This window comes from Coptis chinensis, chromosome 3 (assembly GCF_015680905.1).
Source record: "Coptis chinensis isolate HL-2020 chromosome 3, ASM1568090v1, whole genome shotgun sequence".
NCBI classification, from domain to species: Eukaryota; Viridiplantae; Streptophyta; class Magnoliopsida; order Ranunculales; family Ranunculaceae; genus Coptis; species Coptis chinensis.
This window is the reverse complement of record NC_141458.1, coordinates 114,370,990-114,390,178: the sequence shown is the minus strand read 5'-3', so window position 1 is coordinate 114,390,178 and position 19,189 is coordinate 114,370,990. Positions and strand designations below refer to the sequence as shown.

Here is a 19,189-nt window from a genome sequence, read left to right as displayed (position 1 = left end):
GGGAATGGTAGTATAGAAATTTCACATCAAATCATTACTCTCACCATTGTTCCTTTTGGTTTGATTAGTTGAATTCAATTTAAGTCTAGACAGTTAAGAGTGGAACGAATCCTTACTCATTATATTGCATGATTATGTTTTGAGAGTAAGAAGAATTGATTTAAACGTAAGAACGGTAGGATTTAGTATTAGTGTTGTTAACATTAATATTGAGGATTCTACTATTTTTACGGTTATCACCCGGCCAAAGGTGACTACCGGCCTAGACAAGCTGGTTACAGGGATAGACAAAGACAATCACCGGTCAGAGCTAATCGTGCGTACCGCCAAAGATCTCTAACTCCAATAAGAGATAATGGAAGGTATCCTTCTCCACATGGGCACGACCGGGGGCGTCCAGTTGTTCGAGCCAATACTTTAACTCTAACAGAACAACAGTTGAAAGAGTTGATTGCAAAAGAACTTAACGATAGAGAGTCAAGGGGGGTAAGAATGAAAAACTTGACACTCAATGATGGCGTACTTGATAAGTTTTCGCTCGACATTCGAGAAGCTTACCACCATCCCGACTTCAAACAACCCGATTTTGAACTTTATGATGAGTCGGAAGGAGATCCTGGCTTGCATGTTCTACCATTCAAAAATAAGTTGGTGTTATGGGGTGGAGATGATCCGCTCATATGTAAGCTATTTCCATCAACTCTAAAGGGAGAAACATTACACTGGTTTAATGAGTTGCCTTCAAGATCAATTCACCAATTCAATGAACTAGAAAATCAGTTTGTTAATCGTTTTCGCCACAATTGCAAGACGCCAAAGGATGTTGACTCACTTCTGAACATCAAGCAACAACGTGACGAAAAGTTACGTACTTTTGTACTAGGTTCCGGAAGGCAGTAGCACCGCCGCCGCCGCTACCGTAAATGGCGATACAAATGCCTCCGAAAGAAAGCGTCACGGAAGAAAGTATAAGGAAAACCTTAATCCCGATCGACCGACTGACAGAAAGGCCGACCTCCCGTGATTTGAGAAAAATCGCCATCCCGCATTGGGGAGGCCGACCTCGCAGATTTGAGGAAAATCGCCATCCCAGACAGTCCCCCGGAAAAAAGAAGGCGCCACGGAAGAAAGTATAAGAAAACCTTAATCCCGACCGACCAACTCGACAGGGAAGGCCGACCTTGCAGATTTGCGGAAAATCGCCATCTTAGACAGGTCCGACCAGACAGGGAAAAAAGGCGTCATGGAAGAAAGTATAAGGAAAACCTTCATCCTAGACTGGACCGACCTAACAGGGAAGGCCGACCTCGCAAATTTGAGAAAAATTGCCATCCCGCATGTGTCCGACCGGCGGGGATGGAAGGTGTCCTGAAATAAACTAGATGGAAAACCTTCATCCCAGACTAGACCGACCTAACAGGGAAGACCGACCTCGTAGATTTGAGGAAAATCGCCATCCTAGACAGGTCCGACCAGGCAGGGAAAGAAGGTGTCACGGAAGAAAGTATAAGAAAAATATTCATCCTAGACTGGACCGACCTGACAGGGAAGGCTAACCTCGCAGATTTGAGAAAAATTGTCATCCCAGACAGGTCCGACCAGACAGGGAAAGAAGGTGTCACAGAAGAAAATATAAGGAATACCAATATCCCAAACGAGACTCACCTGACAGGGAAGGCCGACCTTGTTGACCTGAGGAAAATCGTCGTCCTAGACAGGTCTGATCCGATAAGGAAGGAAGGCGTCACAGAAGCAACTAGAGGGAAGACCATAATCCCAGACAAACTACCGACCTAGATAGGCTGGTTACACGCAAAGAAAAAGACAATCTCCAGTCGGACCTAAAAGTGTGTACCGCCTAAAATCTCTAACTCTTGTAAGAGGTAATGGCAGGTGTCATCTTCCACATAGGCTCGACCGGTCGCCTCATCTTTAAATCTTCTGGGTGAAATGGATTTCACTCTTCAATACAATTTTTTCCGATCTGCTGGGAAAAATAATGGAGGCTTATATCGATGATATAGTCGTTAAATCGAAGGATACTGGTGATCATCTTTCCGATCTTTAACTTGTTTTTGATAGGCTTAACAAGTATAACATGAGACTCAATCCCGCCAAATGTTCTTTTGGGCCTCTCTTCTGGAAAATTTCTGGGATACCTCATAACTCGTAGAGGTATTGAGGCTAATCCCCGATCGATCTGTACGCCGTTATTGATATGTTATCACCAAAAAATAAGAAGGAAATTCAACGACTTACTGGTCGGCTTGCCGTTCTTCATAGATTTATTTCTACATATTCTGATCATTGTCATCCCTTCTTCCAAACTTTAAAGAGGGCGGCAACTTGGAACATTGATTGTGAGATGGCATTGCAACAACTGAAGAAATACTTGGTCAGTCCTCCTATATTGACAAGTCCTTCAATTCAACCTAGTGGCATATACCGCAGCTACAACTCAAGCTGTTAGTGCTGTTCTTTTCATTGATGATGGTAGACCCGTCTTTTTATCAGAATCAAGTAGATTAGCCGAATGGGAAAGTTATTTTAATGCATATAGCATTGTCTTTGATAGTCGTACTCATCAAAAAAGACATGCTCCGCTTCTTTGATAGCTGATTTTCCGATTGATGATTCTCCTATTGACGATTTCTTGCCGAAGAATCTATGGAAGACATTCTCACGCCACTAACTTGGGGCGAAGACCAACATGAAAACGCAATTCCTAATCCCATTGACCTATGGATTGTTTACTCGGATGACTCCATAGTAAATGGTCCGGAATTGGATCGTTTTTTATACCCGGGAGAAAAGATTGGGAAATCAGGCGACTTGGCCACTAAGCTTCAAATAACGGCCGAAAGTATGAGAGGTCATTTGTGCCTTGAGAACAACTTTGACACTGGGGGCACGAAAGCTCCAGTTATACACGGATTCTCGCCTTGTTGCCAATCAGTTTGGTGGGTCTATTGAAGCAAGAAATGAGCGTATGGCGGCTTATCTTAGTTTGATACATAGTCTTGCTCGACAATTTGATAGCATCTCTATCACTCAAAGACCCCGAAATGACTTACATCATGCAGATTCATTGGCTTATCTTTCCGCCGCCGTTAAAAGCGAAGGGTCAAGACACATCACTTTTGCAGTCATCTTTTCATCAGTCTAAGTTTGAACGTTTTTACGCTCGCTTAGTTCGTTATTCTCATTAAGAAAAAATCTGATGAAGTTACCACATTTAGCTTCGTCAGTCTAAGTTTGAACGCTTTGTATGCTCGCTTAGTTCATTACTATAATTACGAAAAAATCTGACGAAGTTACCACATTTAGCTTTGTCAGTCTAAGTTTGAACGTTTTTTACGCTCGCTTAGTCATTACTATCGCTAAGACAAAATCGGCCGGTTACTATGTTTAACCGTCACAAATCTAAGTTTGAACGTTTTTACGCTCGCTTAGTTCGTTACTATCACTATAACAATATCCAACTAAGTCACCGCGTGTTTTCTTTTGCCAGTCGAAGTTTGAACGTTTTTTCACTCGCTTAGTTTAATTTTGCCGAGTTAAGTTAGCATTGAGGGCGTTTTTCTCTACATGGGGGCGTCTCGTTCTATTTCATTTCAACTACATAAATCAACAACATTGTCAGTTTTCCGCAGGTATGTTATCTGTCACAACAACAATAATTAATAGTAAACTCATATTTTATTGTTATTTTTCATCAAAAGAAGTTTTAGCTCTATGGTATTACATTCACACAATTACCTAATCAATTGTCTCTGTCAATTGTCTTACGGTCATTCGATTAAATCTTCATTTTCTTTTTCGAAATCTGTATTAAACCTTTCTTTAGGTTAACTTAACTATTTTCCGCAGTCATTATTTTTTCTAAGGCATTGTGCCGATCTTTCTACAAAAAATTTTCCGAGCGAAAATTTTCGTCAGCGTCATTATTTTTTCTAAGGCATTGTGCCGATCTTTCTACGAAAAAAATTTCGAGCAAAAATTTTCGTCAGCGTTGTGATTTTTTCTAAGGCATTGTGCCGATCTTTCTACGAAAAATTTTCCGAGCGAAAATTTTCGTTAGCGTCATTATTTTTTTCTAAGGCATTAAGCCGAACTTTATGAACGAAACTTTCCGAGGCTCGTTATAACCGCCGTTTCTCCGTCGCGGCAAAATTAAGCGATTACGTTAACTTTCTAAAGCGAACACTTTATTCACTTCTTTATTATTATTTTTTTCTACGGCATTGTGATCTTTCCGTTCAAACTTTTCATCAATATCTTTTGCTCGTAATTTAGCGTTTCAACTTGCGGCATAAAATACAAATATTTTCGTTAGTCTTTCGGACTTAACCAAAATGTGAAGCTAATTGGAAAAAAAAAATATTGACATACTCGTTATATGCTATCAACGAATAATTCTTGAAGCCTCGAACTTCTATTAAATTTATCTCTACTTGCATCTCTATTCTTTTGTGCTTTATTATGCATCTCGTGTATAAATTCTAGTGCTACCCTTGAAGAAAATTTCGCGTTCGTCCATGGTGTACAACACACGTTCGATGTTGTTTGTCTTCGAAACAACCAAACAAAGGCAACCTTTTCGGGTTGCCTTGCGGTTTAAACGAAACTTCTCCGTTTTCTTGATCTACACTTATTAGTTTCTATCTTTGCATGTTTCGATCTGATTTCTTGGTTTGTGTGCTATCTTGTGGTACTTCCACGCTTTGTTTTAGTCTATTGTTCATTTTTTTTTCGGTTTGGAGGAGCATTACATCTCGATATTTGGTAAGAGCTTTGGTTCCTCCAACCTTACGCTCCCATTCTTCATCTGTTTTTATACCAAGTCAAGCATTCGATTCAATATCAAGTAAAGAAAAAAAATAAAAAAGAACAACAACCACACAAGATCGAATATATATAAACTTCTATCTACACCTTTCTTCAATTCCCTATTAAGTGGTGACCTTTCTTACTCTTCGCACATAGTCGACCTTTTGACTTGGAGATTTTGCATCCGTACAACACATTGTTTTTTCACTTAGTGATTATCCAAACTAGTTTAAGGTAAGGTGGGAGACTCGCTGGTGTTCGTAGTTGACGTTTATCTACTTCCAATTTCTCTCTCTTCAAGTCCTACTAGAATCACGTGCTAGTCACATATTCTAGTCCATGTGCATGTCCCACTTATTTTGGACACTACCTCTATCTCTTATCCAATCCGGATTTAAATTTAGAGTCCTAGTTTTCTATTGTATTTGATCACATCACATGCAATAATTTAGTTGTTGTATGCATGTACTTATCATTTCACACTTACCTAGTTAAGTACATATATTTCGGTACACTTCTTTTATTCTATATGAAATATTAATTACGTCCATTTAAAAATTATCCAAGTCCACTACTTACTTCAATTCATTCTAAAGTTCTTTTTATCTTATTATTACTAAACTGCCCTTACGTATAATTTCAACGGTCTAATCCTAGATAGTATCGCTATTCTGCTGGCATGCGTCGTCAACATCAATTTTCATATTGTTACGTCATTCGTTCGGTACATTTTCGGCACTCATTTCTTTTGAAATTTTTTCTGTGCATTTTTTTTTTTCAGTGCATTTTTCAACCATTTTTTTTAAACTACATTGCGTCCTGTATACATTATTTGATATTCTTTCGTTTCCAATAATTCACGAATTTTTTCCGATTGTCCATTTTCCTATCGTTTACGTTCACATGACACTTTGTTATACATTTCGCTTACTATTTTCGTATTCCATTTTTTCCTTGCTTTTACTTCTCTTCTTTGCCATGTGAACTTTATTCGCATGACAAAGAGGGGGATGTTCGACCCCACATACGTTAATAAACGCCTATTAGTAGGGGTCTCCATTTTATTCATTTAATCGACAGGGCTAAAGCCTAATTTGCAATACCATGGATCAATGTACAGGCACATTAACTCATGTGTCTAAGGCTGAACCTTAGCCACATGGCTTGCCACTAATGTACATTGATTTATGTCCAGATTCATTTATTATCAAAGAGATAATTATCAGTTGACAGTTATATTCTATCACGATTACTCAAGATACGAGAATACTTGAGCTACAAGGACTCTCTACTCTACCTATATAAATACCAAACTGTTTTTCATAAGGAACTACGTTGAAACTTGATCCCTAGATAATAGATCTTGGGTACGTAGGCAGCCATTATTTGGTTCAGTTTCATCTCCCCCAACATCAAATTCCTCTGTTTCTTAGTGCGTTCTTTACCATTGCTCTCGTTGTGTTGAAGCAGTTTACTGCCGAAACACTTGCTAAGATGCAAGAAGCGTGTCGCAAAAATGTGGAGCGTACATTTGGTGTCTTACAAGCTAGGTGTAAGACTAGGTGAGGGATAATCAAGAGGCCGGCGTGAATGTGGAGTAGGAATGACATTAATTGAATAATGAAAATGTGTATAATTTTACATAATATGATTGTCGATGATGAACGAGAGATTGATATCGAAGATTGACAAATTGACATAGATTGGGAGCCACCACTCGCATTACATATTGTCGGGAATCGAAATAAGGAAATTACAAGAAGACTCAGCACACTTCGTCACATTCAGAGCAGAGAAACTAATGTTCAACTAAGAGTTGACCTCATCAATCACCTTTGGTAATTTCGTGCGGATCAAGGAATATATTTTGAGTATTTATATGTTTGTAGTTTGAGTATTATCTATGTTTGTTCTATAGTTTGAGTATTATCTATGTTTGACTTTATGTTATTTCAAGACAATTTAAATTAAAATTGAAATTACAATATTGGAAATGAACTAACAACAACAATGGAAGTAAAATAACTAAAACTACATTGAAATTAATCTAAGTAGTAGAAGCACCACCCCCACTAGAAGCACCACTTAGAGTTCCAAACGTTCCACTCTCTCTCCTTTGGCGAATTATCTCTATTTTCATCATCTTGAAGTATTCGGCAACTTCCAACTCAAGAGTAGAAATATCTTGTGCTAATATTTTGTTGTTTTCTTTCTACTTCTTGAGCTCCATCATCTTCACCCTATCGGCGGCGGCATTCGTCATTTGTGCCAAATACTTCTCCATCATCTTGTAATTCTCTCCTCCTTTCTTCATCATTTCTTTCTCACCCCTTGTTCCCGGTGGTTATTTTTTCTTGGTTCCACTTTCACTTGCATTTCCACTTCCACTACAACCTCCACCTCCACTTCCATCCCCAACTTGTGTAGGAAATGTATCAATTGGAACACCACCAAGAGTTGCCGACGGCGTTGTGGGTGTTGAAGGCATGACTTCGTCATCTACATCGAGAATGACGTTGGTTCGTCTCCTCGATGTAGTTGTGGACCGGCTCTCCAATTTTTCATTCTACTTTGAGCTATCCTTAAGGATGACCCAACAATGCTCAAATTGAAAGTGTGTATTATGAGCTAACATATATGTTGTTTTTGCCTCAGCCAACCGATCTTGGATCATTGTGCCACTTCTTGCGGTCCTCTTTAAATGGGAGATAATTCCCGCCCACCGATTGCAAGCTTTTTAGATGTGTCCAAATCGAGTGGACACCGAATCCTTGCTTCTCTTGTTGTTTTCTCCAACTCTCTCTCGAAATTTCTCTAATATTCTCTCCCAATAGTGTGTAACTCGTTGCCCCACACCAACAATTAGATCTTCATTAACATATATCCACGCTTTGCAAAGAGCCTCGTCTTCTTGAATTGAAAAATTGGCAGACCTTGTAGATTTCTTTCCTTTTGATGTGGTTGCATGTTCATTTGGATCCATTGTTGTACTTGGGTACTTGGAGTAGTGATTGTTGTAATTGGAGTAGATAGAAATTGTATGAGAATTGGGAGCAAATAGTGAGAGAGTTGTGTGAAGTAGTTTTTATAAATTTGCAATTTCAGAAAAACTAGCTGTTGGGATGTCTAGACTAGACGGATGGCGAGTTTATGGCGTCCGTTGCAATTTAACATACTGAGACGGCGAAACTTTGTCATCCATTATCCCAAACTTAACAGTTGCTAAAAGTCCTCATTGAATTTGGTTTTCAATTTGGGTTGCCAAATTTGGGGCTATTAAAGGACCTATGTGGCATCTTTTAGCAGCTCATTATAGTTGCTCCCCATTGGACTTGCTCTAAAAGACTAAGGTGTAGGAACCGTTATGGTTTCGCCGAATGATTTACTACGAACCGCAAAACACCCACGCGCAGCGGAATAAGGGGTGTCACGGTTTGGTTAGAAATTTACCTTTTCAATCGGCTGTGATAACTCTGAGAATCCAATAGCTATGAATCCGGAATCAACCTCTTGATCTTCTGTTGTATTCCTATGCACATAGTGGACGTTGTGTGGGCAACGATCTTCCAACCTCTTCTTTCTTTCTTGGCATTAGCTCTCTCACTCACAAAATTGAATCCGATTTCTGGATCTATTTTTCTTGAGCAAAACCTTGATTTTTCTTGTATAGAAGTCGGCTAGAGAAAGAGGTTTCCTTTATATAGGCTACAACAGGGACCATGAGGAGAAATTAGGGTTGAGCCTCCTGACGGGCTTGGGCTTCCTCTGTTCGCCCAGAACACACGGCCCAAGTCCGTCAACAAATGACTTATTCCACTAAAGGTCATTGTTGCACTACTACCCTAATCCCAAATTACGTGTCAGTATTTATGGGCTCCATATTATATGCTCGTTGATTTCCCCGTGTTTAAGATATCGAATGTCCATTGATTAAGTCAAGTTACTGACAACTACATTAATCAACTTCTTATGCCCTTGAGTAGTACCACTCAACCTCATTGTCATGTCGGATCAAATCCACCTGCAGGGTTTACATGACAATCTTTATGAGCTCCTCAAGGGGACATCATCAGCCCGACTTCTTGCGAGACACGGATTCCTTCTATAATTAACAACACACTTTACATACAATGTCATTACCTAATCCATCGAGTTTGTTGATTCACAAATGAATCTCACGCATTGATGATTTAAAGTAATGTACAATACACGTAAGTGCCCGTTATTATATCTGGATTAAAGAGGACAAGCATCCATAATAACAGAGGTGTTTGTTCTCTTATATAGTCAGTATAAAGAGAAACAACCTCACTTGATCCTGTTCAATACACACAAAGTGTACTAGTGTAATCATATAGTCAAGAATGACTAATACCATATTATAATACAACCGTACCAATGGTTTGTCTAAATCCATCTAGGTTGTGAACGATTACTTATATTTTATAAGGTACTAATAACATGATCTTACATTATTGTCCACACCATATCATCTACATCATAAAGTATTAGACACATGCATATAACTAATAATATATATAATATGCATAACATTTGCCCATATGATTCTCATTCAAAATATAAAAGAATTAGAGTTAATACAAAAAATTAATGTTTTTAGTATATAACCCTATCATAAAAGGGCCATTTGTTTTTTGGTAATATAACCTCTTATAAGACGAGACATTTTTTTGGTTTGTTTTTTACCTCTTATAAGAGGCATTCTAAGATGCTCCAATTCTATAAGTATCAAAATTGGATCTATTTCAATTCTGTAAGTCTTATAATTTGAAAAATGACTCAAACACTCCCATCCATATACCCCTAGCCCTATTTATCTATTCTTCCATTTTCACTATCTTTTTCTCTAAGTAATTTCATTGCCCTAACCACCATCACCACCACCACCAAGTTATTAAGACTACTATTGCCGCCGCCATCACCACCGTACTATTAAGACCACCACCACTACCACTACCACCACCGTGTTATTAAGACCACCACTACCACCGCCACTAACACCACCACCGTACTATTAAGACCAATATCATTACCTCCACTACCACCACTATTGTGCTATTAAAACCACCATTGCCGCCACTACTGCCTCCACCACCACCTTACTATTAAAATAATTTTTTAAAATTAATATTCTAATTATCAAAATTGATTTGAAATCGAAAATCAAATACTGTTGTTTCAAATTAATCTATTTATATTAAGTAAAATGTGATGTAAAACAGGGTTATATTTGTCAAATAACCACCTATAGGATGTTGTGTATTTGTTTTTTCTATTTTCACACGTAGTTATAGGAGGAACTTAAAATGAAAAACAACCCACTTTATAAGACCATCTTATAAGACCCTCTTATAATACCATGTCTTATAAGATCCTCTTATAACTTAACACAAAAAAACAAATAGCTCCTAAGACTATGGGAGAGGGAATAATAAACCTCATGATATAATATGGGAATCCTTAACTTAGAAAACGGGAATATTGAACCATCTTTACACTATATGATAGTCGGGTTTCTAGGAGCCTCACTTCTCAACTAAACTATGCATTTCTACTCTCTATATTTTAAGATTTTAGAACCACATTGTTACTTTTATTTAAATTACCTCCCTTCTATTTATTACAATTGGCTCTTTGATGATCTCTATTAAAATTGAACCACCTCCTTTAATAATTTTTGGACAGTTTTCTTTATTAAAAAGCTAAAATTTATGTGTAGAAATTGTATCTTCACCATTTTTAGAAAATTGTTTTTTTTTTATTTTAGCAAGAAAAAAAAATATTTCTCTTTAGTTCTTTTAACAATTTTCATTTTAGTTCTTTACAATTTAACGAACCAATATGTAGAATGGGACACAGGCTTAGTATTATGCGATGAAGGGAAAGACAAGGCGATCTTTCCACCCTTAGCTTCTTTTTTTTTTGCTACAAATTTCCACCCCCTTAGCTGGATTAAGCCAACAATTAAATAGTATTGTTAGGCTTAATGAAATAGTGTCCTGCGTTTGTACGACATTAATCTTTTGCTTGCGAATGTAGGTGTCTGACTAATGGCGCGTTTGCGCCAGCAATGCTGTAGCTAGAGACATTTCTGTATTTACTATTTAGATAATCTCTGTGCTTCAACAACTTTCGATTTCTTTCTTTCTTTCTTTCTTTCTTTCTTTCTTGTTTTCTTATTTATTATATCTATACAAGTTATGGGCTTACACCTTCAACAAAAACTTTCTTACTTCTTGTTTGTTGGTTCATCTTTCGTTGTTCGTAATTTGTTTAAAATGTTTCTTTTTTGTTTGTTCTACTGCTTTTAGCCTAATGCCGCCTCAAATTTTCTTAACCAGTTCTTATTTATATTTGGGTTAACTAGTATTATCCTCCCTAGATGATCTAATTAGGATCCCCCCAACACACGGTAAACTTAGTTTGATTGTTAACTTTTAGGTCAAATAACTGGAAATGACATAACTGTCCTCACCTAAATAAAATTGAACATTTTCCTTTTGAAAACAATAAGAGCAATTGTGTTATTTTCAATTGTTTGACTTGAAAATTAACCGTCAATTCAAGTTGACTATGTGTTTAGGAGAAAAACTCTAGGGGGGAGGGGAATCCTAATTGAGTCATCTAATTGGGGTGGGGGTGGTGGGGGTTAATCCTTTATATTTTACCATAAGAGAACAAATAAGTGATGACGTTCAACCTGATCAGACTGTTATAGTGCGAAGTCATCTTTGTAGTGAGATTATAAGAACTTTCCGGATCACTGTCACTGTTCTTATGGTGTGAAATGTATATATTAGCATTGTCTCAAAATTACAAATAACCTCTTCTCTTCTTGGAATGTGCTTAAATCATTTCCTTTTGGGTAACTTTTAAATTGTTCATGTAGATCATATTCCCGAAAGACACAAATAAGTCAATCCGAGCCCATACTATGTCCTTAAGACAAATTTGCTCCGTCTCAGTGTTTAAGGTTGATAAACAATTGTCTCCCAAGATAGAACGGATTTCATTCTAAAAAATGTAGCACTTTAATTCCAAAAAATCAACGAATGCAACATGTTTGTACTTGAACAATGAAAAACTTGTAGAGAAAGAAAATGCACGAAAATTTAATGCCAATGACTTTTTTCTCATATTATCTTAAACAAAACATACAGTCGAGTTTTATAGAAGAGAATGTGCACCTTTCCAAAAAGACCGGTTTGAAAGGACACGACCGTTCAAGCCAAATTCGGTTACGGTAGTTACATAAACTACCTTCTATAAAAAAAATATTACTTATATATCATAAACCCACGCCTAAAAAAAAAAAAAAAAAAAAAAAAAAAAACCTAAAAAGTATAAGTCACATTATTTCCACTTAAGTAGGTACACTAGAGACAATTTCTCATTTATTATTAAATGGTTTTTAGATAACTCAAATGTCTAAAAATTCGTAACATAAGGAACTTCTTTTCTAAACCATTTTTCCAACAATCCCCTGCATGAATATAAAATTGGCTTTACAAAATGCAAAAAAAATATATGTAGCACATGCTCGAGTACTAATGAAAAATAACATGGACGGACTTGTGAGATTGAATTTACGCATTTTCAGTACTCAGTGATCATTGAACGAAAAACATTTACTTAGCCTGGAAACAGACATCTGCAAAAATTTCGTATAAACATGCTACTATCGGAATGATGCAATTTAGTCACAGCTTCACTATAACCAAAACGTGAAATTACACCGTAAAACCCACGTTTATAACGAAGTCCTTGCACTTGTCATCTTTATCTCTGGCTTTGTACCAAGCGCATTCTTAGGTTTCACGCTAAGTGGGCGGAGAAATAGAATGGATGAACTGTGCCTCCAAGCTTTTTTGCATCTGGGTTTCAAGCACTCCTCATCCTACACTGACAAACTTAACAAGCTGCCCCGTATATTCAGTTTTCTGTTATATGGCAGGCGCATCTCTACAGGCAAATTGAAATCACCCTATTTGCTTAATTTATAAACACCTCCCACACAAAATTAGAACCACCCCTTTTATTAATAATTTCCCTAATGTAACTTAAATTATATAATTATTCTCCTGAATTTAGAACAAGCCCTCTTTTATTAATAATTTAGAAAAAAAAAAAAACTAATATCACTTAAATAACATAATTATCCCTTATATTAAATTAGATGTGCCTCCTATATAATTACAATTAGAATCTAAAAACCGTGCTAATTATTGATCTCGAATGACGGGTTTCAAGACTTCAGGAAAAAAAAAACCTCGATCGTATACGGTTTGCATACTTGTACGCAAAATATATCCTGGACAAAGATGCACTCAGGAAAAGTCTCTCCTATAATCCTTATATATACAGCTCCAGGCCTAGACAATGCAAAATTTGTCTAACATCCACTTCTCAATTTTAACATTAGAGGAAAAAACAGAGAAAGTGAAAGACTTGCAACCTGCAACACACATAAGACATGAGGAATATCCACTAGGCCATTAAAAAATGCTTTCATAATAACACATGGGACTGAAAACCCAGTAGGTCAATCTTAGAGAAGATACAATACAGATAATACCCAAGCTGTCTACAGAACGACCAGAAAACAGTTTCGGAAAAGCACAATGAACAGTAAGAGTTGACCAAATCCATCGCTAATCCACATCCTACTGGAAAAAATTGGAACTAAGGAAACAATTAAGTGAGCAACAAACAACACTTGTCAGAAAAAGACAGCGCGAAGTTGACAGCCCTCACTGAAGAGAAAGAGAACTAATGCAACGGGATCTACAAAAATCATCAAACGAAAGGAACCTAAGCTGCCCCTAAAGAAATATGCTTGCGATTTGTGAACATTCTAAAACGCAAGCCTGCAAATCTGCAATAGTCTGCACATGCAATTAATCAGGTGCCCTCCAAAACTAAAATGTTATGAAGCTGACAGTTCAGATCCCACAATTACATACTGCAGAATCCTCAAACTGAAATCCGTACAGAGACACCAATTTTATCCCAACATCTGATTCAAAGTGATATAACAAATAAATACTAACACTTATTCAAAGCACCGACTTAGCTTTGGCTCTACTTTATGAAAAATTATGCAATCTCATTTATACTTGACACACATTAGAACCTGCTATAACAAACATCTCACTTCGCCTTCCTAACCAATAGTTTCCCTTCCAAACATTCATTTCCCTCTTCTTTTTATTACTAGTCGTTGTACTACTTTAATCCCTAAGCCTTTAAACCCCACTTCCTCAGGTGAAGTGGAACTTAAATTGAAGACCTCGTGGCCCAACCCCCAAGGCATGACCAGCAGGCCACTATACACCTCCAAACATATTCAGCGATGGTCAGCCTTCAGTGTAACTCCTATCTGAACATTCTGCATCACCTTCTTGGATGCTGTGGGGAAAAATGATGATTTTAGAACAATTCCAGAAACAAGATCATCACCCTACAAAGTACACCTATGTTACTATGTGCCTCTAGTGCAGATGAGCCTAACTCACAACACTCGACACTTATAAAGCACTTTGAGACAGCTAAGAGGCCCTGCTAAAAGTGACTCTGTGCTCAAGATCCACAATTTTCTTTAATGCACAATGTTCTATATTATCGTATCATCCTCCTTTCCTACCAATCTGAAATACTCCAGGGATAATATGTTGATCATCCCTAGTAGTTCACTAAGGTATGTCAACTTCTCACTCAAGTTGTTAGATGTCACCAGATCCCTTTTGTCAAAGAAGAATTTTGGAATTTCCTAGCACAACCATTCTGTAATGGGAGAAAAAATACCAATTCCATCAAGCATATTTCTGTTTCTTAAGAACTTCTAAAGATAAAAGAATATAAAAGACCTTCAAATTTTTAAAAGGAGAATTGTATTTTTACGAAATGTCAAACGGAAATAAGGAAATTAGTTAGTCATGCGAAAACAGGCCAAACTAAATGATGTAGACCATTAGTCGAGTATGTCAGTGTCATAGGTGTGCGCCTATGTTCCCTCTTACATGTTATGGGCGTGAGCCCCTTAGTTGAGTCCAAGCCCATGATTCGAGTCCATTAGTTAGTTGCACACATGTCGTGTTCCTATTGGTTTATGCTTTCTAGGTTTACTTTAAATAACGGGCTTGTAGTTAGGGTTTCAGTAGTTGTGTTTATGTGTGTGATTTGTGATTGAAAGATTCAATAAAGGAGTGATTTTAGGTTTTCTTTTAATTGTGTTTCAATTAAAGTGTAGATTCAATTAAACTGAAGCTTCCGCCAGTAAGATCTACATTACTAAAACCTCAGACGAGTCACCTATTTGATTATGTTCTTCTCTAACCAAAATGCCAAATGTAATACCCTTGTAACTAACAAATGCAAAAGGTAGAGTATAAATAATTACACTTACCGCATCTTTTTATGAAGAATGATCAGAAGCTCATTGATGTCTTCTCTAACTTGAGTCAAGAGCTCCATGATTGATTGGCCATGACTTGACTCCTAAAGAAAAGAAAAGAAACAATGGTGATAGGTCGTCCATGTCTGCATGGATGGCCATAATCTGATCTTTTGCACTGTACTAGAAAATATTAGTGGAAAATAAGAAAAGTAGAGTTATTCACTTCTAAGAAGACAAGCAATGAGAAGTACAGGGAAAAAAATAAATAAAATAAAATTTTAAAAAATAAACAATGCTTTTGCAAGATGCTTTATATCCTCTATATCCAAAAAAAAAAAACACACAAGCACCACTCACAAAACAAAGACAGAAAGATAATAGTTGTTATTCATGAGAACTACTTGTTCCCAAAGCACATTATAATTTAAAGAAGGAAACAACAAGTTCTGTGGAAACTGGAATCACACTATTGAAGTTATAATATGTTGATTTTAGTCAATAAACATAAAACTTCTCATAGAAATATGTAACTATAACACCAACTCCCGATGATAATGCCATGGAAATGGCAAAATAGAATTGCTGGTTACAATTCAACGACCAGGGTAGCATATTGAACTTTAAACTTTATGCAATGGCTTTAACTTTTCATAAATAGTGACTAGACGAAAAATAAATATCAAAAGACATCATAGTGATCATACAAAAACCTACTTAAATGTACCTGTAATATGCACATATCATGTCAATGCACTATGGCCATCATTTTGTGACAAACTCACAACCAAAGCATGTAATCACTTTTAATTCTTATACAAAAGAAGCATTAATCGAACGCAAAGTGGCATGTGCTATTTTATTCAAATTGTGTCAAGATGATGATATGAGTCCACCAATCAGCGTACGCTTGTAATCATAATTCATAAATTGTACAATGCCAAAACTAACCACAGAAACATTCCTAAAAAGAACAAAGAGATAGGAAAGAAGCAATATGTGGAAAAAGACAAGATGCTTCGGGTTTTCTTTTGATACAGATCAAGGAATATCCTGCAAACATTGCCCAGCAACCACAAAAAGCTCTCCCTCGTGGAACACAAATTTCCTCCTTATGTGAGAATATTAGGATATATGAAACGAAGTGAAAAGGGCAACGGAAATGAGGTAAAAATTGTAAGAATAGAATGATGAAGAATTCAAATGATTCTACCACACAGCAACTGACAATGAGAACTCATCCAGAGCTTTTCTTCCCAGACGAGTAATAGCTGAGATACCACCGGACAAACTTCTTCAACCCAGTTTGTAGATCTGTAGAGGGCTTATACCCAAGCTCCCTCTGAGCAAGAGTTATATTTGCGTGAGTAAACTGCACATCTCCATTTCTTGGCATCTTCAACATAACTCTATTAGCCTTCACCTTCAACAACCTCTCCAATATGCTGACAAGCTTGGTGACGGGCACTGGTGATGTATTCCCCAGATTAAAAACCCGCAACTGCGCAGGGCCCTTCTTCTTTCCGCCACTTCCAGTGCTCTTCTCTGCAGTGTCCAACGACGCCAGGCACCCCTTAACAATGTCATCAATATAAGTGAAATCCCTCGCCACTGTCCCATGATTCGGGCCCTCAAATATCGAAATAGATTTTCCCTTCAATATATCTTTGGTAAAAAAGAAGTAAGCCATATCAGGTCTCCCCCAAGGTCCATAAACAGTAAAGAATCTCAATCCAGTAATCGACAAACCGTATATATGGTTATAAGTATGAGCAATCTCTTCACCAGCTTTCTTAGTAGCAGCATACAAACTAGCTGGTTGGTCTGTTCGGTCCCTCTCCGAAAAGGGCACTTTCGAATTAAGACCATAGACAGAACTCGATGATGCCCAAACAACCGAAGGTTGTGGATTAGCCGACTTACAAACTTCAAGAACATTAACAAGACCAGCAATATTACTATGTACATAAGAGCTTGGGTTCTGCATTGCATACCTTACACCCGCCTGTGCAGCAAGATGCATTACATGACTAAATGCAACAACATCAAATAGCTTCCTCAACAATGCCCCATCATTAATATCACCTTCCACAACAAACACACCGCTACGCTCCAGTAACGCCTGCCGGGCTCGTTTCAAAGTCGGTTCATAATAATCATTAAAATTATCAAGTCCCAAAACTCCATCACCCCTCCTCTTCAACGCAGCGGAAACATGAGTGCCAACAAATCCAGCAGCACCAGTAACAAGTACAGTGATGCCATTTCGAGACCTGACACGAGCCGAAGACCTGACACGCTTCTCCCAAGCAGGACCACCCCAAGAAGCATTACGAAGGAATCTTCTAGAAGGATCAGAAGATGACGAAGAAGAAGGTGTTGAACGCAAGAAGAAAAAATAAGGATAAGACCCAAGAAGAGAAAACACCAGAAAGAAAGCTTGGCTAATGAAAAATGCCACCTAAGACGATGAATGTATGGTGATTTATCCATCTTGAATTTACCAGGTGTTGATGGAATGTTATCGAGATGTGATGATATTGGTTTCAGTTGTGACATTGACCAATAAAATATATCAAACCCACACCCCCACTGTTCCTTTTTCCTTATACTTAAAATCAAATCTGTAATTGGGTTAGGGCTTTAGGATTACAGTCAAAATTCAATCTTTGAATCTGTTCAAAGAAAGGGGGTTTGTTTGGATTGCACTCTTTTTTTTTTTTTTTTTGGAATCTTTTTTTTTCTTGAAAATGGGTTTTTCCTTATTCTTCCCTTTTTATGGGTGCTTGAAGAAATGTCTGTGATCCAAATGGTGAAAAAAAATGAGTGAAGAAAGAAACAAGAGAGGAAATGGAAGGAAAGAGAGAGGAAGGAGAAGTAAGGTTTTTGAGGAGGATGTGTTTGGGGGATAAATTGGAGTTTTGGAATCAAAGAGAAGTCAAAAAAATACTGACTTATTTTTTTACCTTTTTTTATTAGTAACTAATCTTTCTTTTTCAAGTTTTAACTAACTAATTTAATTTAATTTAATTTAATAATTAGTTAATTAGTCGGAGTAATGATGATCAAAATGGAGTGCATTTATTGATTCGGTGGAATGGATTATAGATGTTCTTAAATTTCTCAATCCTAGGTTTCAATACCATTACCATTTTTATTGAGTTTACAACTTTTGCATTCAACAATGTGTTTAAGTTTGGGATTTAGGGTAGTTTGTTGGGGATGGTGTGGATGAGGCTGTGGAGATTAATGTAGTTTCCTGTTATTGGGGAATGTGAGAGATTTGTGGGCTTTGTTACCTTCAAATTTACGGTATGACCTGTGAGCCATCGAATTATAAGCAAAATTCTGGGGTTATTCTGAGTAACAAACACCTTTTATAAGTAACAATCATGATTTTTAACGACTGCAATTTGACTTCCATCGACGAATTTTTATCAAGATTGGACAAATTCCGCTACTATAAGTCTAAAACAGTAGAATGTAAATACACTCCGGCGAATGTAGATACATACAATCCAGCAGCGTGCCAGCGTGCGAGAAAGGCTTTGAAAAAGAAATGAGAACATTGTTCATGTAAGATACAAGAGTAGTTAACTACATTGGATTAAACGTATGAACAATTCAACGTTTACGACCCTAATCCGAAACAAAATCCAAATGGAGGTGGTTGAACATATACAAATTCAAGATATATAATTACTCTTACGAGGTAATTGCAACAAAGGCTCATTAAATGCTGATTAAACTGAAATATGTGCACCTTATCTGTTAGTTAATGGAATTAAGTGCTCTCTGGTTCCAGGTGTTGTTAGTTTTAGATTGACATTTTATCTACTAGTAAGTAGTAATCTCGTATATATCACTATATGTCGACGGTACTGATTACTGAACTAGTTTCTGAGATATGGACGTATATGTTACAACTTACTTACAATATTAATG

The 19,189-nt window shown here is 37.1% G+C and overlaps 1 protein-coding gene and 1 long non-coding RNA gene across 2 annotated transcripts; both read right to left on the bottom strand.

Moving 5' to 3' along the window:
* Positions 1-13,325: 13,325 nt before the first annotated feature.
* On the bottom strand, positions 13,326-15,445 carry LOC147513214 (uncharacterized). The gene is made up of 2 exons (XR_015215301.1): positions 15,257-15,445; positions 13,326-13,736 (listed from the first exon to the last, which is right to left on the bottom strand). It is a non-coding gene; the product is annotated as an uncharacterized LOC147513214 (long non-coding RNA).
* Positions 15,446-16,073: 628 nt separating this feature from the next.
* On the bottom strand, positions 16,074-18,445 carry LOC147513213 (UDP-glucuronate 4-epimerase 3). Its single transcript, XM_086596224.1, has one exon. It carries the CDS (start codon positions 17,265-17,267, stop codon positions 16,482-16,484), a length of 786 nt encoding a protein of 261 aa, XP_086452350.1. The 5' UTR covers positions 17,268-18,445; the 3' UTR covers positions 16,074-16,481.
* Positions 18,446-19,189: the final 744 nt, after the last annotated feature.